This window comes from Hyperoodon ampullatus (genome assembly GCF_949752795.1).
Source record: "Hyperoodon ampullatus genome assembly, chromosome: 4".
NCBI classification, from domain to species: domain Eukaryota; kingdom Metazoa; phylum Chordata; class Mammalia; order Artiodactyla; family Ziphiidae; genus Hyperoodon; species Hyperoodon ampullatus.
In genome coordinates, this window is record NC_136917.1 from 5,286,644 (window position 1) to 5,311,745 (window position 25,102).

The window sequence follows — 25,102 nt, forward strand, 5'->3', positions numbered from 1 at the left end:
ATCTTTCTGTTTTTATGCCAGTACCACACTGTCTTAATTACTGTAGCTTTGTAGTATAGTCTGAAGTCAGGGAGCCTGATTCCTCCAGCTCCGTTTTTCGTTCTCAAGATTGCTTTGGCTATTCGGGGTCTTTTGTGTTTCCAAACAAATTTTGAAATTTTTTGTTCTAGTTCTGTGAAAAATGCCAGTGGTAGTTTGATAGGGATTGCATTGAATCTGTAGATTGCTTTGGGTAGTAGAGTCATTTTCACAATATTGATTGTTCCAATCCAGGAGCATGGTATATCTCTCCATCTATTTGTATCATCTTTAATTTCTTTCATCAGTGTCTTATAATTTTCTGCATACAGGTCTTTTGTCTCCTTAGGTAGGTTTATTCCTAGATATTTTATTCTTTTTGTTGCAGTGGTAAATGGGAGTGTTTTCTTGATTTCATTTTCAGATTTTTCATCATTAGTGTACAGAAATGCCAGAGATTTCTGTGCATTAATTTTGTATCCTGCTACTTTACCAAATTCATTGATTAGCTCTAGTAGTTTTTCGGTAGCATCTTTAGGATTCTCTATGTATAGTATCATGTCATCTGCAAACAGTGACAGCTTTACTTCTTCTTTTCCAATTTGGATTCCTTTTATTTCCTTTTCTTCTCTGATTGCTGTGGCTAAAACTTCCAAAACTATGTTGAATAAGAGTGGTGAGAGTGGGCAGCCTTGTCTTGTTCCTGATCTTAGTGGAAATGGTTTCAGTTTTTCACCATTGAGAACAATGTTGGCTGTGGGTTTGTCATATATGGCCTTTATTATGTTGAGGAAAGTTCCCTCTATGCCTACTTTCTGGAGGGTTTTTATCATAAATGGGTGTTGAATTTTATCGAAAGCTTTCTCTGCATCTATTGAGATGATCATATGGTTTTTCTCCTTCAACTTGTTAATATGGTGTATCACATTGATTGATTTGCGTATATTGAAGAATCCTTGCATTCCTGGAATAAACCCCACTTGATCATGGTGTATGATCCTTTTAATGTGCTGTTGGATTCTGTTTGCTAGTATTTTGTTGAGGATTTTTGCATCTATGTTCATCAGTGATATTGGCCTGTAGTTTTCTTTCTTTGTGACATCCTTGCCTGGTTTTGGTATCAAGGTGATGGTGGCCTCGTAGAATGAGTTTGGGAGTGTTCCTTCCTCTGAAATTGTTTGGAAGAGTTTGAGGAGGATGGGTGTTAGCTCTTCTCTAAATGTTTGATAGAATTCGCCTGTGAAGCCATCTGGTCCTGGGCTTTTGTTTGATGGAAGATTTTTAATCACAGTTTCAATTTCGGTGCTTGTGATTGGTCTATTCATATTTTCTATTTCTTCCTGAGTCAGTCTTGGTAGGTTGTGCATTTCTAAGAATTTGTCCATTTCTTCCAGGTTGTCCATTTTATTGGCATAGAGTTGCTTATAGTAATCTCTCATGATCTTTTGTATTTCTGCAGTGTCAGTTGTTACTTCTCCTTTTTCATTTCTTTTTTTTTTTTTTTATTTTTTTATTATTTTTTTATTTTTTTATTTTTTATACATATGTTCCCATATCCCCTCCCTTTTGCGTCTCCCTCCCACCCTCCCTATCCCACCCCTCCAGGCGGTCACAAAGCACCGAGCTGATCTCCCTGTGCTATGCGGCTGCTTCCCACTAGCTATCTACCTTACGTTTGGTAGTGTATATATGTCCATGCCGCTCTTTCACTTTGTCACAGCTTACCCTTCCCCCTCCCCATATCCTCAAGTCCATTCTCTAGTAGGTCTGTGTCTTTATTCCTGTCTTACCCCTATGTTCTTCATGACATTTTTTTTTCTTAAATTCCATATATATGTGTCAGCATACAGTATTTGTCTTTCTCTTTCTGACTTACTTCACTCTGTATGACAGACTCTAGGTCCATCCACCTCATTACAAATAGTTCAATTTCATTTCTTTTTATGGCTGAGTAATATTCCATTGTATGTATGTGCCACATCTTCTTTACCCATTCATCCGATGATGGACACTTAGGTTGTTTCCATCTCCGGGCTATTGTAAATAGGGCTGCTATGAACATTTTGGTACATGTCTCTTTTTGAATTATGGTTTTCTCAGGGTATATGCCCAGTAGTGGGATTGCAGGGTCATATGGTAGTTCTATTTGTAGTTTTTTAAGGAACCTCCATACCGTTCTCCATAGTGGCTGTACCAATTCACATTCCCACCAGCAGTGCAAGAGTGTTCCCTTTTTTCCACACCCTCTCCACCATTTATTGTTTCTAGATTTTTTGATGATGGCCATTCTGACTGGTGTGAGATGATATCTCATTGTAGTTTTGATTTGCATTTCTCTAATTAGTAAAGATGTTGAGCATTCTTTCATGTGTTTGTTGGCAGTCTGTGTATCTTCTGTGGAGAAATGCCTATTTAGGTCTTCTGCCCATTTTTGGATTGGGTTGTTTGTTTTTTTGTTATTGAGCTGCATGAGCTGCTTATAAATTTTGGAGATTAATCCTTTGTCAGTTGCTTCATTTGCAAATATTTTCTCCCATTCTGAGGGTTGTCTTTTGGTCTTGTTTATGGTTTCCTTTGCTGTGCAAAAGCTTTTAAGTTTCATTAGGTCCCATGTGTTTATTTTTGTCTTTATTTCCATTTCTCTAGGAGGTGGGTCAAGAAGGATCTTGCTGTGATTTATGTCATAGAGTGTTCTGCCTATGTTGTCCTCTAAGAGTTTGATAGTGTCTGGCCTTACATTTAGGTCTTTAATCCATTTTGAGCTTATTTTTGTGTATGGTGTTAGGGAGTGATCGAATCTCATACTTTTACATGTCCCTGTCCAGTTTTCCCAACACCACTTATTGAAGAGACTGTCCTTTCTCCACTGTACATTCCTGCCTCCTTTATCAAAGATAAGGTGACCATATGTCCGTGGGTTTATCTCTGGGCTTTCTATCCTGTTCCATTGATCTATCTTTCTGTTTTTGTGCCAGTACCATACTGTCTTGATTACTGCAGCTTTGTAGTATAGTCTGAAGTCAGGGAGCCTGATTCCTCCAGCTCCATTTTTCGTTCTCAAGATTGCTTTGGCTATTCGGGGTCTTTTGTGTTTCCATACAAATTGTGAAATTTTTTGTTCTAGTTCTGTGAAAAATGCCAGTGGTATTTTGATAGGGATTGCATTGAATCTGTAGATTGCTTTGGGTAGTAGAGTCATTTTCACAATGTTGATTCTTCCAATCCAAGAACATGGTACATCTCTCCATCTATTTGTATCATCTTTAATTTCTTTCATCAGTGTCTTATAATTTTCTGCATACAGGTCTTTTGTCTCCTTAGGTAGGTTTATTCCTAGATATTTTATTCTTTTTGTTGCAATGGTAAATGGGAGTGTTTCCTTGATTTCACTTTCAGATTTTTCATCATTAGTATATAGGAATGCCAGAGATTTCTGTGCATTAATTTTGTATCCTGCAACTTTACCAAATTCATTGATTAGCTCTAGTAGTTTTCTGGTAGCATCTTTAGGATTCTCTATGTATAGTATCATGTCATCTGCAAACAGTGACAGCTTTACTTCTTCTTTTCCAATTTGGATTCCTTTTATTTGCTTTTCTTCTCTGATTGCTGTGGCTAAAACTTCCAAAACTATGTTGAATAAGAGTGGTGAGAGTGGGCAACCTTGTCTTGTTCCTGATCTTAGTGGAAATGGTTTCAGTTTTTCACCATTGAGGACGATGCTGGCTGTGGGTTTGTCATATATGGCCTTTATTATGTTGAGGAAAGTTCCCTCTATGCCTACTTTCTGCAGGGTTTTTATCATGAATGAGTGTTGAATTTTGTCGAAAGCTTTCTCTGCATCTATTGAGATGATCATATGGTTTTTCTCCTTCAATTTGTTAATATGGTGTATCACGTTGATTGATTTGCGTATATTGAAGAATCCTTGCATTCCTGGGATAAACCCCACTTGATCATGGTGTATGATCCTTTTAATGTGCTGTTGGATTCTGTTTGCTAGTATTTTGTTGAGGATTTTTGCATCTATGTTCATCAGTGATATTGGCCTGTAGTTTTCTTTCTTTGTGACATCCTTGCCTGGTTTTGGTATCAAGGTGATGGTGGCCTCGTAGAATGAGTTTGGGAGTGTTCCTTCCTCTGAAATTGTTTGGAAGAGTTTGAGGAGGATGGGTGTTAGCTCTTCTCTAAATGTTTGATAGAATTCGCCTGTGAAGCCATCTGGTCCTGGGCTTTTGTTTGATGGAAGATTTTTAATCACAGTTTCAATTTCGGTGCTTGTGATTGGTCTATTCATATTTTCTATTTCTTCCTGAGTCAGTCTTGGTAGGTTGTGCATTTCTAAGAATTTGTCCATTTCTTCCAGGTTGTCCATTTTATTGGCATAGAGTTGCTTATAGTAATCTCTCATGATCTTTTGTATTTCTGCAGTGTCAGTTGTTACTTCTCCTTTTTCATTTCTTTTTTTTTTTTTTTATTTTTTTATTATTTTTTTATTTTTTTATTTTTTATACATATGTTCCCATATCCCCTCCCTTTTGCGTCTCCCTCCCACCCTCCCTATCCCACCCCTCCAGGCGGTCACAAAGCACCGAGCTGATCTCCCTGTGCTATGCGGCTGCTTCCCACTAGCTATCTACCTTACGTTTGGTAGTGTATATATGTCCATGCCGCTCTTTCACTTTGTCACAGCTTACCCTTCCCCCTCCCCATATCCTCAAGTCCATTCTCTAGTAGGTCTGTGTCTTTATTCCTGTCTTACCCCTATGTTCTTCATGACATTTTTTTTTCTTAAATTCCATATATATGTGTCAGCATACAGTATTTGTCTTTCTCTTTCTGACTTACTTCACTCTGTATGACAGACTCTAGGTCCATCCACCTCATTACAAATAGTTCAATTTCATTTCTTTTTATGGCTGAGTAATATTCCATTGTATGTATGTGCCACATCTTCTTTACCCATTCATCCGATGATGGACACTTAGGTTGTTTCCATCTCCGGGCTATTGTAAATAGGGCTGCTATGAACATTTTGGTACATGTCTCTTTTTGAATTATGGTTTTCTCAGGGTATATGCCCAGTAGTGGGATTGCAGGGTCATATGGTAGTTCTATTTGTAGTTTTTTAAGGAACCTCCATACCGTTCTCCATAGTGGCTGTACCAATTCACATTCCCACCAGCAGTGCAAGAGTGTTCCCTTTTTTCCACACCCTCTCCACCATTTATTGTTTCTAGATTTTTTGATGATGGCCATTCTGACTGGTGTGAGATGATATCTCATTGTAGTTTTGATTTGCATTTCTCTAATTAGTAAAGATGTTGAGCATTCTTTCATGTGTTTGTTGGCAGTCTGTGTATCTTCTGTGGAGAAATGCCTATTTAGGTCTTCTGCCCATTTTTGGATTGGGTTGTTTGTTTTTTTGTTATTGAGCTGCATGAGCTGCTTATAAATTTTGGAGATTAATCCTTTGTCAGTTGCTTCATTTGCAAATATTTTCTCCCATTCTGAGGGTTGTCTTTTGGTCTTGTTTATGGTTTCCTTTGCTGTGCAAAAGCTTTTAAGTTTCATTAGGTCCCATGTGTTTATTTTTGTCTTTATTTCCATTTCTCTAGGAGGTGGGTCAAGAAGGATCTTGCTGTGATTTATGTCATAGAGTGTTCTGCCTATGTTGTCCTCTAAGAGTTTGATAGTGTCTGGCCTTACATTTAGGTCTTTAATCCATTTTGAGCTTATTTTTGTGTATGGTGTTAGGGAGTGATCGAATCTCATACTTTTACATGTCCCTGTCCAGTTTTCCCAACACCACTTATTGAAGAGACTGTCCTTTCTCCACTGTACATTCCTGCCTCCTTTATCAAAGATAAGGTGACCATATGTCCGTGGGTTTATCTCTGGGCTTTCTATCCTGTTCCATTGATCTATCTTTCTGTTTTTGTGCCAGTACCATACTGTCTTGATTACTGCAGCTTTGTAGTATAGTCTGAAGTCAGGGAGCCTGATTCCTCCAGCTCCATTTTTCGTTCTCAAGATTGCTTTGGCTATTCGGGGTCTTTTGTGTTTCCATACAAATTGTGAAATTTTTTGTTCTAGTTCTGTGAAAAATGCCAGTGGTATTTTGATAGGGATTGCATTGAATCTGTAGATTGCTTTGGGTAGTAGAGTCATTTTCACAATGTTGATTCTTCCAATCCAAGAACATGGTACATCTCTCCATCTATTTGTATCATCTTTAATTTCTTTCATCAGTGTCTTATAATTTTCTGCATACAGGTCTTTTGTCTCCTTAGGTAGGTTTATTCCTAGATATTTTATTCTTTTTGTTGCAATGGTAAATGGGAGTGTTTCCTTGATTTCACTTTCAGATTTTTCATCATTAGTATATAGGAATGCCAGAGATTTCTGTGCATTAATTTTGTATCCTGCAACTTTACCAAATTCATTGATTAGCTCTAGTAGTTTTCTGGTAGCATCTTTAGGATTCTCTATGTATAGTATCATGTCATCTGCAAACAGTGACAGCTTTACTTCTTCTTTTCCAATTTGGATTCCTTTTATTTGCTTTTCTTCTCTGATTGCTGTGGCTAAAACTTCCAAAACTATGTTGAATAAGAGTGGTGAGAGTGGGCAACCTTGTCTTGTTCCTGATCTTAGTGGAAATGGTTTCAGTTTTTCACCATTGAGGACGATGCTGGCTGTGGGTTTGTCATATATGGCCTTTATTATGTTGAGGAAAGTTCCCTCTATGCCTACTTTCTGCAGGGTTTTTATCATGAATGAGTGTTGAATTTTGTCGAAAGCTTTCTCTGCATCTATTGAGATGATCATATGGTTTTTCTCCTTCAATTTGTTAATATGGTGTATCACGTTGATTGATTTGCGTATATTGAAGAATCCTTGCATTCCTGGGATAAACCCCACTTGATCATGGTGTATGATCCTTTTAATGTGCTGTTGGATTCTGTTTGCTAGTATTTTGTTGAGGATTTTTGCATCTATGTTCATCAGTGATATTGGCCTGTAGTTTTCTTTCTTTGTGACATCCTTGCCTGGTTTTGGTATCAAGGTGATGGTGGCCTCGTAGAATGAGTTTGGGAGTGTTCCTTCCTCTGAAATTGTTTGGAAGAGTTTGAGGAGGATGGGTGTTAGCTCTTCTCTAAATGTTTGATAGAATTCGCCTGTGAAGCCATCTGGTCCTGGGCTTTTGTTTGATGGAAGATTTTTAATCACAGTTTCAATTTCGGTGCTTGTGATTGGTCTATTCATATTTTCTATTTCTTCCTGAGTCAGTCTTGGTAGGTTGTGCATTTCTAAGAATTTGTCCATTTCTTCCAGGTTGTCCATTTTATTGGCATAGAGTTGCTTATAGTAATCTCTCATGATCTTTTGTATTTCTGCAGTGTCAGTTGTTACTTCTCCTTTTTCATTTCTTTTTTTTTTTTTTATTTTTTTATTATTTTTTTATTATTTTATTTTTTATACATATGTTCCCATATCCCCTCCCTTTTGCGTCTCCCTCCCACCCTCCCTATCCCACCCCTCCAGGCGGTCACAAAGCACCGAGCTGATCTCCCTGTGCTATGCGGCTGCTTCCCACTAGCTATCTACCTTACGTTTGGTAGTGTATATATGTCCATGCCGCTCTTTCACTTTGTCACAGCTTACCCTTCCCCCTCCCCATATCCTCAAGTCCATTCTCTAGTAGGTCTGTGTCTTTATTCCTGTCTTACCCCTATGTTCTTCATGACATTTTTTTTTCTTAAATTCCATATATATGTGTCAGCATACAGTATTTGTCTTTCTCTTTCTGACTTACTTCACTCTGTATGACAGACTCTAGGTCCATCCACCTCATTACAAATAGTTCAATTTCATTTCTTTTTATGGCTGAGTAATATTCCATTGTATGTATGTGCCACATCTTCTTTACCCATTCATCCGATGATGGACACTTAGGTTGTTTCCATCTCCGGGCTATTGTAAATAGGGCTGCTATGAACATTTTGGTACATGTCTCTTTTTGAATTATGGTTTTCTCAGGGTATATGCCCAGTAGTGGGATTGCAGGGTCATATGGTAGTTCTATTTGTAGTTTTTTAAGGAACCTCCATACCGTTCTCCATAGTGGCTGTACCAATTCACATTCCCACCAGCAGTGCAAGAGTGTTCCCTTTTTTCCACACCCTCTCCACCATTTATTGTTTCTAGATTTTTTGATGATGGCCATTCTGACTGGTGTGAGATGATATCTCATTGTAGTTTTGATTTGCATTTCTCTAATTAGTAAAGATGTTGAGCATTCTTTCATGTGTTTGTTGGCAGTCTGTGTATCTTCTGTGGAGAAATGCCTATTTAGGTCTTCTGCCCATTTTTGGATTGGGTTGTTTGTTTTTTTGTTATTGAGCTGCATGAGCTGCTTATAAATTTTGGAGATTAATCCTTTGTCAGTTGCTTCATTTGCAAATATTTTCTCCCATTCTGAGGGTTGTCTTTTGGTCTTGTTTATGGTTTCCTTTGCTGTGCAAAAGCTTTTAAGTTTCATTAGGTCCCATGTGTTTATTTTTGTCTTTATTTCCATTTCTCTAGGAGGTGGGTCAAGAAGGATCTTGCTGTGATTTATGTCATAGAGTGTTCTGCCTATGTTGTCCTCTAAGAGTTTGATAGTGTCTGGCCTTACATTTAGGTCTTTAATCCATTTTGAGCTTATTTTTGTGTATGGTGTTAGGGAGTGATCGAATCTCATACTTTTACATGTCCCTGTCCAGTTTTCCCAACACCACTTATTGAAGAGACTGTCCTTTCTCCACTGTACATTCCTGCCTCCTTTATCAAAGATAAGGTGACCATATGTCCGTGGGTTTATCTCTGGGCTTTCTATCCTGTTCCATTGATCTATCTTTCTGTTTTTGTGCCAGTACCATACTGTCTTGATTACTGCAGCTTTGTAGTATAGTCTGAAGTCAGGGAGCCTGATTCCTCCAGCTCCATTTTTCGTTCTCAAGATTGCTTTGGCTATTCGGGGTCTTTTGTGTTTCCATACAAATTGTGAAATTTTTTGTTCTAGTTCTGTGAAAAATGCCAGTGGTATTTTGATAGGGATTGCATTGAATCTGTAGATTGCTTTGGGTAGTAGAGTCATTTTCACAATGTTGATTCTTCCAATCCAAGAACATGGTACATCTCTCCATCTATTTGTATCATCTTTAATTTCTTTCATCAGTGTCTTATAATTTTCTGCATACAGGTCTTTTGTCTCCTTAGGTAGGTTTATTCCTAGATATTTTATTCTTTTTGTTGCAATGGTAAATGGGAGTGTTTCCTTGATTTCACTTTCAGATTTTTCATCATTAGTATATAGGAATGCCAGAGATTTCTGTGCATTAATTTTGTATCCTGCAACTTTACCAAATTCATTGATTAGCTCTAGTAGTTTTCTGGTAGCATCTTTAGGATTCTCTATGTATAGTATCATGTCATCTGCAAACAGTGACAGCTTTACTTCTTCTTTTCCAATTTGGATTCCTTTTATTTGCTTTTCTTCTCTGATTGCTGTGGCTAAAACTTCCAAAACTATGTTGAATAAGAGTGGTGAGAGTGGGCAACCTTGTCTTGTTCCTGATCTTAGTGGAAATGGTTTCAGTTTTTCACCATTGAGGACGATGCTGGCTGTGGGTTTGTCATATATGGCCTTTATTATGTTGAGGAAAGTTCCCTCTATGCCTACTTTCTGCAGGGTTTTTATCATGAATGAGTGTTGAATTTTGTCGAAAGCTTTCTCTGCATCTATTGAGATGATCATATGGTTTTTCTCCTTCAATTTGTTAATATGGTGTATCACGTTGATTGATTTGCGTATATTGAAGAATCCTTGCATTCCTGGGATAAACCCCACTTGATCATGGTGTATGATCCTTTTAATGTGCTGTTGGATTCTGTTTGCTAGTATTTTGTTGAGGATTTTTGCATCTATGTTCATCAGTGATATTGGCCTGTAGTTTTCTTTCTTTGTGACATCCTTGTCTGGTTTTGGTATCAAGGTGATGGTGGCCTCGTAGAATGAGTTTGGGAGTGTTCCTCCCTCTGCTATATTTTGGAAGAGTTTGAGAAGGATAGGCGTTAGCTCTTCTCTAAATGCTTGATAGAATTCGCCTGTGAAGCCATCTGGTCCTGGGCTTTTGTTTGTTGGAAGATTTTTTATCACAGTTTCAATTTCAGTGCTTGTGATTGGTCTGTTCATATGTTCTATTTCTTCCTGAGTCAGTCTTGGCAGGTTGTGCATTTCTAAGAATTTGTCCATTTCTTCCAGGTTGTCCATTTTATTGGCATAGAGTTGCTTATAGTAATCTCTCACGATCTTTTGTATTTCTGCAGTGTCAGTTGTTACTTCTCCTTTTTCATTTCTAATTCTATTGATTTGAGTCTTCTCCCTTCTTTTCTTGATGAGTCTGGCTAATGGTTTGTCAATTTTGTGTATCTTCTCAAAGAACCAGCTTTTAGTTTGGTTGATCTTTGCTATCGTTTCCTTCATTTCTTTTTCATTTATTTCTGATCTGATCTTTATGATTTCTTTCCTTCTGCTAACTTTGGGGGTTTTTTGTTCTTCTTTCTCTAATTGCTTTAGGTGCAGGGTCAGGTTATTTACTCGAAATGTTTCCTGTTTCTTAAGGTGGGATTGTATTGCTATAAACTTCCCCCTTAGAACTGCTTTTGCTGCGTCCCATAGGTTTTGGGTCGTCGTGTCTCCATTGTCATTTGTTTCTAGGTATTTTTTAATTTCCTCTTTGATTTCTTCAGTGATCACTTCGTTATTGAGTAGTGTATTGTTTAGCCTCCATGTGTTTGTATTTTTTACAGATCTTTTCCTGTAATTGATGTCTAGTCTCATAGCATTGTGGTCGGAAAAGATACTTGATACAATTTCAATTTTCTTAAATTTACCAAGGCGTGATTTGTGACCCAAGATATGATCTATCCTGGAGAATGTTCCATGAGCACTTGAGAAAAATGTGTATTCTGTTGTTTTTGGATGGAATGTCCTATAAATATCAACTAAGTCCATCTTGTTTAATGTATCATTTAAAGCTTGTGTTTCCTTATTTATTTTCATTTTGGATGATCTGTCCATTGGTGAAAGTGGGGTGTTAAAGTCCCCTACTATGATTGTGTTACTGTCGATTTCCCCTTTTATGGCTGTTAGTATTTGCCTTATGTATTGAGGTGCTCCTATGTTGGGTGCATAAATATTTACAATTGTTATATCTTCTTCTTGGATCGATCCCTTTATCGTTATGTAGTGTCCTTCTTTGTCTCTTCTAATAGTCTTTATTTTAAAGTCTATTTTGTCTGATATAAGAATTGCTACTCCAGCTTTCTTTTGATTTCCATTTGCATGGAATATCTTTTTCCATCCCCTTACTTTCAATCTGTATGTGTCTCTAGGTCTGAAGTGGGTCTCTTGTAGACAGCATATATATGGGTCTTGTTTTTGTATCCATTCAGCCACTCTGTGTCTTTTGGTGGGAGCATTTAGTCCATTTACATTTAAGGTAATTATTGATATGTATGTTTCTATTCCCATTTCCTTAATTGCTTTGGGTTCGTTATTGTAGGTCTATTCCTTCTGTTATGTTTCTTGCCTAGAGAAGTTCCTTTAGCATTTGTTGTAAAGCTGGTTTGGTGGTGCTGAACTCTCTCAGCTTTTGCTTGTCTGTAAACGTTTTAATTTCTCCATCAAATCTGAATGAGATCCTTGCTGGGTAGAGTAATCTTGGTTGCAGGTTTCTCTCCTTCATCACTTTAATTATGTCCTGCCACTCCCTTCTGGCTTGTAGAGTTTCTGCTGAGAGATCAGCTGTTAACCTGATGGGGATTCCCTTGTGTGTTATTTGTTGTTTTTGCCTTGCTGCTTTTAATATGATTTCTTTGTGTTTAATTTTTGACAGTTTGATTAATATGTGTCTTGGCGTATTTCTCCTTGGATTTATTCTGTATGGGACTCTCTGTGCCTCCTGGACTTGATTAACTATTTCCTTTCCCATATTAGGGAAGTTTTCAACTATAATCTCTTCAAATATTTTCTCAGTCCCTTTCTTTTTCTCTTCTTCTTCTGGAACCCCTATAATTCGAATGTTGGTGCGTTTAATGTTGTCCCAGAGGTCTCTGAGACTGTCCTCTATTCTTTTCATTCTTTTTTCTTTATTTTGCTCTGCATCAGTTATTTCCACTATTTTATCTTCCACCTCACTTATCCCTTCTTCTGCCTCAGTTATTCTGCTATTGATCCCATCTAGAGTATTTTTCATTTCATTTATTGTGTTTTTAATCGATGCTTGATTCATCTTTAGTTCTTCTAGGTCCTTGTTAACTGTTTCTTGCATATTGTCTATTCTATTTCCAAGATTTTGGATCTTGGAAATAGAATCTTGGATCAGCTTTACTATCATTATTCTGAATTCTTTTTCAGGTAGGCTGCCTATTACCTCTTCATTTGTTAGGTCTGGTAGGTTTTTATCTTGCTCCTTCACCTGCTGTGTGTTTTTCTGCTTTCTCATTTTGCTTATGTTACTGTGTTTGGGGTCTCCTTTTTGCAGGCTGCAGATTCGTAGTTCCTGTTGTTTTTGGTGTCTGTCCCCCGTGGCTAAGGTTGTTTCAGTAGGTTGTGTAGGCTTCCTGGTGGGGGGGGACTAATGCCTGTGTTCTGGTGGTTGAGGCTCGATCTTGTCTTTCTGGTGGACAGGTCCACGTCTGGTGGTGTGTTTTGGGGTGCCTGTGGCCTTATTATGTTTTTAGGTAGCCTCTCTGCTAATGGGTGGGGTTGTGTTCCTGCCTTGCTAGTTGCTTGGCATAGGGTGACCAGCACTGTAGCTTGCTGGTCGTTGACTGAAGCTGGGTGCTGGTGTTGAGATGGAGATCCCTGGGAGATTTTCGCTGCTTGATATTATGTGGAGCTGGGAGGTCTCTTGTGGACCCGTGTCCTGAAGTTGGCTCTCCCACTTCAGAGGCACAGCACTGACTCCTGGCTGCAGCACCAAGAGCCTTTCATCCACCCGACTCAGAATAACAGGGAGAAAAAGTAGAGAGAAAGAATTAGTAGAAGAAAGAAAGAGAGAGGGAAAGAAAGGAAGAAGGGAAGAAAGGAAGGAAGGAAGAAAGAAAGGAGGGAGGGAGGAAGGATGGAAAGAAAGAAGGAAAGAAAGGAGGGAGGGAGGGAGGAATGAAAGCAAAAGGAAGAGTGAATGGAAGAAGGGAGGGAGGGAGGAAGGAAAGAAAGAAAGAAAGAAAGACAGGAGGGAGGGAGGGAGGAAGGAAAGAAAAAGAAAGTGGAAAGAAGAAGGGTGGGAGGGAGGGAGGGAGGAAAGAAAAAGAAAGAAGGAAAGGAGGAGCGGAGGGAGGGAGGGAGGAAGGGAAGGTAGGAAAAAAAGAAAGAGCAGGTAAAGTAAAATAGAATAAAGTATGAAATATAGTAGCGTTATTAAAATTAAAAAGTAATTATTGAAAAAAAACACAGACCGATAGAACCCTGGGACATATGGTGGAAGCAAAGCTATACAGAGAGAATCTTACACAGAAGATTACACATACACATTCACAAAAAGAGAGCAGGGGAAAAAATCAAAAATCTTGCTCTCCAAGTCCACCTCCTCGATTTGGGATAATTCGTTGTAAAAAGAGGAAAAGGGCGAGAAGTCTGAAATCTTGCTAAGTCCACCTCCTTAATTTGGGATAATTCGTTGTAAAAAGAGGAAAAAGGGGGGAAAGTCTTAAATCTTGTCCTCAAAGTCCACTTCCTCAATTTGGGATGATTCGCTGTCCATTCATGCACTCCACAGACGCAGGGCACATCAAATGGACCGTGGAGCTTTAATCCGCTGCCTCCGAGGCTGCACAGAGAGATTTCCCTGTCTCTGCTCTCACAACTCCCGGGTCTCAGCCTTGGACCTGGCCCCGCCTCTGCGCGTAGGTCGCCGGAGGGCGTCCGTTCTTCGCTCAGACAGGACGGGTTTAAAGGAGCCGCTGATTCAGGGGCTCTGGCTCACTCAGGCAGAGGGGAGGGAGGGGAATGCCCTCTCCTCGCGCACCAGGCACCAAAAGGGAAAAAAGTCTCTTGCCTCTCCGGTAGCTCCAGACCCTTTCCCCGGACTCCCTCCGGGCCAGCACTAACCCCTTCAGGCTCTCTTCCTGCCGCCAGCCCCAGTCCTCTCCCTGCGCTCCGACTGAAAGCCGATACCCGAGCCTCAGCTCCCAGCCCCGCCCGCCCAGACAAGCCTCTCGGGCTGGTGTGTGCCTGAGGGCACCGATCCTCTGTGCCAAAATCTCTCCGCTTTGCCCTCCGCACCCCTGTTGCTGTGCTCTCCTCCGCTACTCCGAAGCTTTCCCCCTCCGCCACCTGCCGTCTCCGCCCGCGAAGGGGCTTGTAGTGTGTAGAAACCTTCCCTCCTTCACGGCTCCCTCCCACTGGTGCAGGTCCCGTCCCTATCCTATTGTCTCTGTTTATTCTTTTTTTCTTTTGACCTACCCAGGTATGTGGGGAGTTTCTTGCCTTTTGGGGGGTCTGAGGTCTTCTGTCAGCGTTCAGTAGGTATTCTGTTGGAGTTGTTCCACGTGTAGATGAATTTCTGATGTATCTGTGGGGAGGAAGGTGATCTCCGCGTCTTACTCTTCCGCCATCTTCCTCCGGCTCCCTGAAGTATTGTTGATTTACAATGTTGTATTAGTTTCTGGTGTACAGCCAGGTGATGCAGTTATACGTATATATGTATTCTTTTTCATATTCTTTAACTTTATGTTTTATCACAAGATATTGAATACAGTTCCCTATGCTATACAGTAGGATATTGTTGTTTATCCATTTTATATATAATAGTTTGCATCTGCTAATCCCAAACTCCTAATCCGCCCCTCTGCCAAGCCCCTCCCCTTTGGCAACCACAAATCTGTTCTCTATGTCTGTGAATCTGTTTCATAGATAAGTTCATTTGTAACGATGACTCCTTCTTCATGCTTCTGTAGATTGGCAGGGTGGCTCCTCTGCTGGTTTTGCCCAGACTCAAAATGCTGGAGGGTCTATTGGGTTGAGGGTCCAAGAGAGCCTCAGTGGTATATTTGGCAGTTGATGTTAGATGTGGGCTATGATGCCTTGCTTCTCCCCACGTTGCTCCCCCCCACCCCCATAGACTAGATTAGCTTCCTTCCATGGTGGTCTCAGGGAAGCATTCCAAGATGGTGGAGACAGAAGCTGCAAGGCTGTTGCTTCCACCATATTCTATTTGTCAAAGGAAGTCTCAAGACCAGCACAGATCCTAAGCTTGGAGAAACTCCCTCTGTCGATGAAAGAAGCTGTAAGGAAAATATAGTTATATTTAATTTCTAGGAGATTAGCAGATTTCATCTTTCATCAGCATTTGGCCAGGGTCCCAGAGCCTATACGAGTCAGGGTCATGGCTTGAGCTTGGGTTCTGTGACTCCAGGCTTGTGGCGTTTCTGGTTTGAACCAGGATTCAACGCCAAGTTTGTCCAGTCTCAGCACTTAAGGTTTGCAGTAGCTCATCTCCCTGGTCCTTTGACTCTCACCCAGTCTTTACCCAGAATTGCTTACTTGAAAACACACATTTATCGTTTTCAATATTCTTTCCACATGTAAGTAACAAGCAGCAGGAAGAATAAAAGCAGGCCTAGCCAGCTCCCTGGGGAGGAGGAATTTTAGCTGCTCTTTGCGATCTTGCTTCTCCCTTATGTCTTCAGTGCAAAAAGATTTCTGAATATGGACAGAATTCTCTTCTGACTAACTCTATATATAATATTTCTCAAATGTGTTGAACAAAGATGTTGATGAGAGTTGCAAGAAAAATACATGTTGCACTGTCATATAAGATCAGAAGGCAATAGGTTACAAGTTTTCCAATAGTGTGTACTGCAGAACTTCTCAGATACTTTAATAAAGGGGAAGGGAGGGGGAGGGAGGTACTAGTATATAATATTTCTAATTATTTAACCACAGAAACCTTTTATTCCAAGGACCATATCCCAGGACTACTACAGGAGAGGTGGGATCACAATTTAGAAATTTGCCTTAAACGCATTGAAGGTGTTTTGGATGTATCATAACCATCACAGGGAGAAACTTTTTCACATATACATGCATCCTTCCCCATTATTATCACCAAATTATGATTCATGGGGACTGAGTAGTGGTCTGGGCATGCATATTTTTTAAATGTTCTCCCGGATGATCTTAATATGAACCTACCACTAGTTCATCAAAAACCTGTGTAGGGCTTCCCTGGTGGCGCAGTGGTTGAGAGTCCGCCTGCCGATGCAGGGGACACGGGTTCGTGCCCCGGTCTGGGAAGATCCCACATGCCGCGGAGCGGCTGGGCCTGTGAGCCATGGCCGTTGAGCCTGCGCGTCCGGAGCCTGTGCTCTGCAATGGGAGAGGCCACAACAGTGAGAGGCCCACATACCGCAAAAAAAACAAAAAAAAACCAAAAAAAAACCTGTGTAATAAAGGGAAGGTGTTACTTCCAAAAAACACTCATCATAATAATGGGAATAAAGCCACCATCTACAGGAGTCTTACATGTTTTGCCCATATTGTCCTTTGTCCTCATGACCACCCTGTGAGGGGGACATCACTACTCCATTAGACAGATGAAAACCCTAAGGTACAGAAAAGGCAAAATTCACCACTTGTCTCAGAGAAGATTTTGAACACCTGCAAATGTGGTTTGTTTGTAAATTTAATACCTTAAATAATTAGTATTAATGACTTTTTTTAGCTTGTTATTCCTATTGGCTATGAGACTTTTATTTTGCCAAAAGGGGGTTTTTACTCACCTCAGAGATTTCTAGAAACTCCCAACCCCACACCATATACCCACAACCATTTTCACTGCTGTGTTCTGTTCATCCAGAGTCAGTAAGACAAACTTTGTCCCAGCTCCTCTAGATCAGCACTTCTCAAGGTGGAGTCTGCCAAACCCTTATCTCAAGAGATAGTTCTTAAAAAAACAAGGTCTGTGGTCAAATCTGATTAGGAGGCCGGAGTCCTGTGGACCCCTGTTGGAGGTTCCAATGTCCATGAACATTTTAAGGTCTCGGAGAAGACCTAGAGGAAGGAGGCCAGTTAAACTTTCTTTAACCCTGAGCTTTCCAAACTTATTTAACCTCAGAACCATTTGGGGCACAATAATTTTTCACCTTCATATGGAAACTTGAACACATTAATCTACATTGTGTGGAACACAAGTGATCACAACAGGTGAGGAATGACCGAGAGGCTGACCATCCTCATGGCTTAGACAGCTCATCCTTGCCTTTCCTGTCTAGGTTCAGAGGAAATTATAAACATGAGAGAGCTTCTCAAAAGGATCTTTCCCCTGTGACACAGCACATCATTCTCAAGGTTGCCAAAGAGTTAGTTTCAAAATCCATTTCCCAGAATGCAACTTGGATCAAGTCAGGTTTCGGGGGTTTTTTTTTTTTTTTTCAATTGGAAATTTTATCATGATGGGCCATCTTTAGTTTCACAACATTATTGACCTGTTCTTGAAATATTTATTCCTACATCCCATTGCTGGGAAAAGGACAGAAAAGGAAGGAATACAAAATTAGGATTATGCCGGGGTCTGCAGAACAGGCAAGAGGACTTCATTAGAGAATTAAATTGTACAGTTTTCTCTTTGGGGACATTTTTGACACCTGAAATCACTTCTTTTTAAAAAAATTATTAATTGAAGTATAGTTAATTTACAATATTATTTTAATTTATGCTGTACAGCAAAATGAGTCAGTTCTACACATATATACATTCTTTTTTCATATTCTTTTCCATTATGGTTTATCAAAGAATATTGAATCTAATTCCCTGTGCTATACAGTAGGACCTTGTTGTTTATCAATTCTGTATATAATAGTTTGCATCTGCTAATCCCAAACTCCCAATCCATCCTTCTTCCACTGCCCCCGGCTTAGTAAAATCTCTTCTTTAAAGGGGTTCCAAGATGGGCACTAGAGATTTCACACCTGAAAATAAGTATGTGCCATTTATTTTGGTAGATGGAACATTTACCAAAGCCAAAGAATCAGAAATGAATTCTTCCAATTAGTATTTCAGAGCAATTCTCCTAGTTATCTTTTATCCAAACCATTGAAGCCCAAATCCTACTGAAGTGTGTGTCAGATCATTTCCCAGTGACAAGGAATTGGAGACACCAAGTTGACATGGACTAGCCTCTTCAGCATCACCCGAAAGCTTGTCAGAAATGCAAAATTTCAGGCCCTGCCCCAAACTAAACCAGACTCTGCAGTTTAAGAGATCCCCAGGTGATTCATGTGCAATTGAAGTTGGAAAGTACTGGCCTAGAGCACCATTGATTAATGTAATAATTGTGCCTATCTGTTTTATTGCCCACGTGAAAGATTCTTAATTGACTCTGCCTTTTAACTAGCTTGAATTCCACTGACGGTTAGTGCTTTTAAGCCATTTGCTCAACTACAAAGAGCCATTGTAAGCTGGATCCTCCGCAGTGAATGTGTGTGCTGGTTTAACATATTTAGACAGGAGAGCACTTTACCTACGGAGTTGAGGTGGGATGGGGAATTATCTGTCACCATCCCAGTTCAGTGATGATGCATCTTGAATGAAACAAAAAGTCTCTGCCTGTCCATTCAACTTGTCTGCCCTGAGGACCAGAGAAGAATCCTCTTTCCTGGTGGATTTGATAATGGGACTGCCCCTAGTGGGCTGTTACACATTCTTGAAGAATGATACTTAGGGCGAGGTGCCCGTGACGTTGCCTGCGCTGTTTGAAACTGCAGAACCCGTTACCAGCTTGGGGCAACTACCGTTCTGGCTGGTTCCGGAGCCCGTGCGTGCCAGGAGGGCTAGTGGCGGTCGGGAGGTGGCTCTAGCCTTTCGCGTCTCTGCAGCCTGGAGACTAGAACCGGCACTTTGGTAGGACGCCACCTCCAATCGCAGCGCTGGCGCGGGCGGAGGCTAAAACACACGAGTCCTGAGACTGAGGAAAACGCGCCAAGTTCCCGTCGGCGGTGTAGTGGGGAAGACCCCAGCGGTTCGGGCGCCGGGCGAGCGGAGCCGCTTCTGGCGCTCCTTGCCGTCCCGGGGCGGGGATGGGGGCGGGCGCGGTCGGGCGCCGCTTCGGGGATGGGGGCGGGCGCGGTCGGGCGCCGCTTCGGGGATGTAGTCGGTGCCGGCGCCCAGGCAGGACCGAGCCGCAGCCCGGGTTCCCGCTCTTGAGAGCGAATGGTCACTCCCCTGCGGGGAGGGCGATCCGGCCAGCTTTTCCGTGGGTCGCGGGCCCCCGCAGGCTCGGGGCAGGGGCTCACCTGTCGCCCCCGCCCTCAGCCCGGTTAGACTTGTCGGCGTCACCGCCACGGACCTCGCTCTGGGCCATGACCATAGTTACGGGAGAAACATATGTGATGTCACAACCCCCAGTGATAAGGACAGCCAGGAGCGAGAAATGGTATAGCAGAAGATACGGCACCTGGTCAAATGTTATATTCTAGATATGCTTGGTGATTACAGGCTCCCTGTATAAATGAATTCTCGTCAACTCCTTGGGATTTGAAGAGAAAATGCCCCGTGTCATACCTAGTAGTGAAAGTAATAGGCTTTCAAGAGGTAGTCCCTCAAAAAAACCCAGACGTTCCTTGAAGTTTTTTCAGAAAAAGGAAACCAAGAGAGCCTTGGATTTCACAGATTCTCAAGGAAATGGAGAAAAAACTTCTGAATATAGAGGATCTGAAATTGATCAAGTTGTTCCTGCAGCACAGTCCTCACGTGTCAACTGTGCGAAGAGAAAAAACTTGTTACCGTTTGTGGGACTGAATAATCTCGGCAATACTTGTTATCTTAATAGTATACTTCAGGTATTATATTTTTGTCCTGGCTTTAAATCTGGAGTGAAGCACTTATTTAATATTATTTCAAGGAAGAAAGAAGCCCTAAAAGATGAAGCCAGTCAAAAAGCTAAGGGAAATTGCAAAGGAGATTGTTCAGTAAGTTTTGAACTAATATGCAGCTTACATTCCTTGATCATTTCAGTCGAACAGCTTCAGGCTAGTTTTCTCTTACATCCAGAGAAATATACTCGTAAACTTGCTACTCAGCCAAGGCGACTACTTAACACACTCAGGAAACTCAACCCTATGTATGGAGGATATCTACAGCATGATGCACAGGAAGTATTACAGTGTATTTTGGGACACATTCAAGAAACATGCCAACTCCTAAAAAAAGGAGTAAAAAATGTGGCAGAGTTATCTACTAAGGTAGAAGAAAAACATCAGAAAGAGGAAATGAGTGGTGATAACAGCATGGAGATGGCCAGTATGAGGCATTCTGAAGACTATAAAGAAAAATTGCCAAAAGTACATGGGAAAAGAAAAAGTGACACTGAACTTGGTAACATGAAGAAAAAAGTTAAAGTCTCTAAGGACCACCAGTCTTTGAAAGAAAACCAGAGACAAACCAGATCAAAAAGAAAAGCTACAGTTGATTCATCAGATATTCCTGCTAAAATAATCCGCAAGTACATTTCTGAAAATGAGAGTGCAAGACGCTCACAAAAGAAATCAAGAGTTAAAAGAAACTGGTTACAGTCTACAGCTAAGCAACTCAGCATTATTTCTAAATTCTTTAGTCTGGGTACAATAACAACAAACCAAGAATCCAAAGGACAATCTAAAGAAAATGAATGTGGTCTTGAAGAGGACATGGGGAAGTATGAGGACGATAATACAGCTGATGGTTGTGGACTTGAATCTCCAGGGAAGAACGTTATGCCTGTTAATGAAGTTAAGCCCATAAACAGAGGCGCAGAGCAAACTGGGTTTGAGCTCGTGGAGACATTGTTCCAAGGTCAGCTGGTCATCAGGACTCGTTGCTCAGAATGTGAAAGTTCAACAGAAAGAAGAGAAGATTTTCAAGACATCATTGTACCAGTGCAAGAAGATGAGCTTTCCAAAGTAGAGGAGAGTCCTGAAAGTTCTTCAGAGCCAAAAACAGAAATGAAGACCCTGAGATGGGCAATTTCCCAGTTTGCTTCAGTGGAGAGGATTGGAGGAGAAAATAAATATTTCTGTGAAAATTGCCATCATTATACTGAAGCTGAACGAAGTCTTTTGTTTGACACAATGCCTGAAGTTCTAACTATTCATTTGAAGTGCTTTGCTGCTAGTGGCTTGGAGTTTGATTGTTATGGTGGTGGACTTTCCAAGATCAACACTCCTTTACTGATACCTCTTAAACTGTCACTAGAAGAATGGAGCACAAAGCCAACCAATGACAGCTATGGATTATTTGCAGTTGTGATACATAGTGGCATTACAATTAGTAGCGGGCATTATACTGCTTCTGTTAAAGTCACTGACCTTAACAGTTTAGAACTAGATGAGGAAAATTTTGTGATCGACCAACTGTGTGAAGTAGGTAAGCCAGAACCATTGAATGAGGAGGAAGCAAGGGGTGTGGTCGAAAACTATGACGATGAAGAAGTGTCGATTAGAGTCAGTGGAAATACCCAGCCAAGTAAAGTTTTGAACAAAAAAAATGTAGACGCTCTTGGACTTCTCAGAGGACAAAAGACTAAAGCAGATGATGAGTTATACAACAAAGCATCTCATCCTGATGAAGTTGCCAGTACAGCATTTGCTGAAAATAGAAATTCTGAGACTAACAATACTAATGGGACCCATGAATCTGATAGAAACAAGGAATCCAATGACCAAAGAGGCATTAACATGAGTGATTTTGAAAACAAAATTTCATATGCAGTGCAAAGCTTAAAGGAGTATGAGGGGAAGTGGTTGCTTTTTAATGATTCTGAAGTGAAAGTTACTGAAGAGAAGGACTTTTTGAATTCTCTTTCCCCTTCTACATCTCCTACATCTACTCCTTACTTGCTATTTTATAAGAAATTATAGAGTGAGTGTATTTTCCTTGTGTGTGTATTAAACATTGGTAAATTGATTACATCAAAAAGTCTTTAGCTTATCTTTTGAAGCTATTGGATATTATTGGTCTCTCTAGGTTTTTATATAAATAGTGAAATCTGAGTTATTGAAAACCATGTTAATTTTTAGAATTCCTTTTCCTTAGTGGAGACTAGTGATTGATGCATTAGCTTCTGGGAGCAAACTTGTATAGGTTCTTAACTGAATTATTCAAAATGGAAGCATTTAAACGCTTTGAATTTACACCTATCTTTTGTGTTTGCTTTTTCAAATAAAGTGCTTGTATTTTTATGTCCATATTTTGGAGTAATTATCTACATGATGTTTATAGGTTCTGTGGTTTTTCAGCTAAGCAGCAGAATCTCATTTCAGTACATTTAGTTTTGTAAGTCATGAAGCCAGATCTTTGATGGGCTGTATTAGAGGCACGTGTATGTATTCACAATAGTGCACATTTTGTGCCTTCAGTCACTTTGAAAAGTGTCTCAGGAAACCTGAAGAGTCAGTCCTCTTCTATCTTCAAAAGAATTTTATATGTATTTATGAAAATGATCCTGTACCCTAGTAAATATTTTTCAGTGTGGACTAATTTGTATCTCTTCATAGTCATACTCTGCACGATCTGTATATAATGCAACGAACTTAGAGGTGTGACCTTAAATTTAACTTTTCTAAAAAAACCAGGAGGTCAATAAAATTTAAACTGCTTAACAACTAAAAAAAAAAAAAAAAAAAAAAGAATGATACTTAGTCTTTTTACTTTTGGACCAGTGATTAAATGTTGAGCAGAGATCACATTTTCTATATCTTTTAATATAAGATCTACATAACAGTATACAATAATACTACTACTAATAAACAACAGTATCAATAGATAACTTGGTTGAGCACATACTCTGTGCTATAAGCAGCTCTTCTAAGTGTTTCATACCTATTATTTCTTTCTACTCCTTCTGAAAAACCCTATGAGAGAGGCACTTTGATTATCCCCATTTGACAAATGAAGCAAGAGCAGTTCAATAACTCTGCAAGCAAAGGACTGAGCTCAGCTTTAAACCCAAGCAGAGTTCTTTTATTTTAACTTTTCATTATGGGAATTTTCAAGTATATACAAAAGTAAGAATAATATGATAAATTTTTATGTGCTCATCACCAAATTTCAACAATCAGCTCATAACCAATCTTGTTTTATCTAGATCCCCACCCTCTTCTCTCTGTTAATTATTTTGAAGCATGTCTTTTCAATATCCAGCATTGTATCTGTAAATATTTCATTATCTATCTGTCAAGAATAGGATTTTTTAAAATATACCATTCTATCTTTGTCATGCCTAAAATGGTGGCAATGATTCCTTGATCTCAACTTTCAGGTCGGTGTTCAATACTTCCAGTTTGTTTGAATACGGATCAAAATAAGGCCAAATACTAAGATTACTTTCTTAAAACTCTTTTACTCTGTAGGTTCCCTATTCAGTTTTTTTTTTTTGTTCCCTTGCGTATTTAGTTTTTGCTGCTAAATAAACCAAGTTGTTTGTCCCGTAAAATTTCCCATAGTCTGGATTTTGCTGACTGTGTTGTTTCCTTGTGGCTCCATTTTATGTTTTCCTACCCACTATATTTCTGTAAATTGGTGGTTGGATCTAGTGCCTAAATCAGACTCAGACTAGACTTGTGTTTGTGTGCATGTTTATGTCAACATTACATCATAGGAAATAAAGTGTGTTACCATCTTGAGGTACAAAATGTCTGGTGGTCTTTTTTCAGTGTAAGCAGTCATTGATGATCATTGTTTAGATCCATTAATTCAGTGGGGTTTGCAAAATGGTGACACTCTTAACTCATGTATAAAGAGGAATTTCCCCTCATCAAGTATTTGGTTACTGTGCACTACCCTCTATAAAGGCAGGATAAGTGTTTGTTCCTTTCCTTTTATTTACCAGTTTTAAAACAATGACTTGATTCCCTAACATCCCCCAAAGTTGACCAATGAGTTTTTCTTTCTTAGTATCAATATGAACTCCTGGATTTAAACATGTTTGATGTATGTCAAATCATTGCAGTTATTATCTTGATTGACTATCCCATCTTTAGCCAGCGGGGACTTCTTCAAATTGGCTTCCAAGTTCTTTTGCCATGACCTCAGTAGTCTTTGATAAGTCTAGTCCCTTTCGATAGAAAAATGGCATTTAGAAATCATAGTAAGTACATGCTGGAGGTACTTTTTGCTATTGGGTTGATCATTGTTTCTAAGCCATTTAAGTGAACAGAACTAGGACTTTTTTTTTTTAGGCTTAAATACATCAAGAATTATGCTGATACTTCAATTCAAATTCAGGGCTAGAGGGTTTTACTCAACCTCATCAATATCGAGTATGTAAATCCTTCTCCCACATCAGGCAAAGTCCTTAACCACTGTACTACACAGCTCCCTTTTTGATATTTGACACTCAATATTGGACACTCACCATTAGAAATAGAATGAACAACATTTTCAAGATGAGAAAACTTAATTTCAGAGAGACTGAACCTTGTCAAGGCTTACCTAGCTAATATAGTACGGACACAGAATTGGAGCTAAATTCTGATGTACCTGATTATTTCTCCCACTGCTAAAGTAAATTTTAGATTCTTTTGTATGTATTTTCCATTTGTCAAATAAATACAATTTTCATATATATGAAAATATGAAGTTTTATAAGTTTTAGTTATAATTATGTACAGTAATACTTAGTATGACCATGATGGACACAACCCTACAAAAAGCTGTTATTTTTATTTTTATAGCCCCCTGACTTCCTTTTTTTAAAAAATTCAAACAAAAAGTCACAAAAATTATAATCATCCTCATCAGTTCACTCAGTCCCATGTAATTAATTTGTTTTTTCATCTTGATCTTTTGTTAGCACTTTTATGAATTCATCAGTTTTCCATTAGAGTTCTGAAAATGCTTATTCATTCAGTTCAGCACTGTAGTCAGTTACCAGAAACCTGTACTTGTCAGAGTCTTTTCCAGGAATTCCTTGAAGATGAAACCCTTTTGTAGGATCATTTTTGCAAAAGCATCACAGTACACCCAGAATGGTCTGTAAATGACAAAAGACTTAAA

The 25,102-nt window shown here is 39.6% G+C and overlaps 1 protein-coding gene and 1 long non-coding RNA gene across 2 annotated transcripts in view; both read left to right on the top strand.

Moving 5' to 3' along the window:
- LOC307052654 overlaps positions 1 to 25,102 on the top strand; it is a 171,254-nt gene that overhangs the window by 11,026 nt on the left and 135,126 nt on the right. The window lies entirely within an intron of this gene.
- LOC307052534 (ubiquitin carboxyl-terminal hydrolase 1-like) lies at positions 19,618 to 21,966 on the top strand (the record flags this gene model as incomplete). The annotated part of the gene is made up of 1 exon (XM_079703494.1): positions 19,618 to 21,966. One exon carries the CDS (start codon positions 19,618 to 19,620, stop codon positions 21,964 to 21,966), a length of 2,349 nt encoding a protein of 782 aa, XP_079559620.1.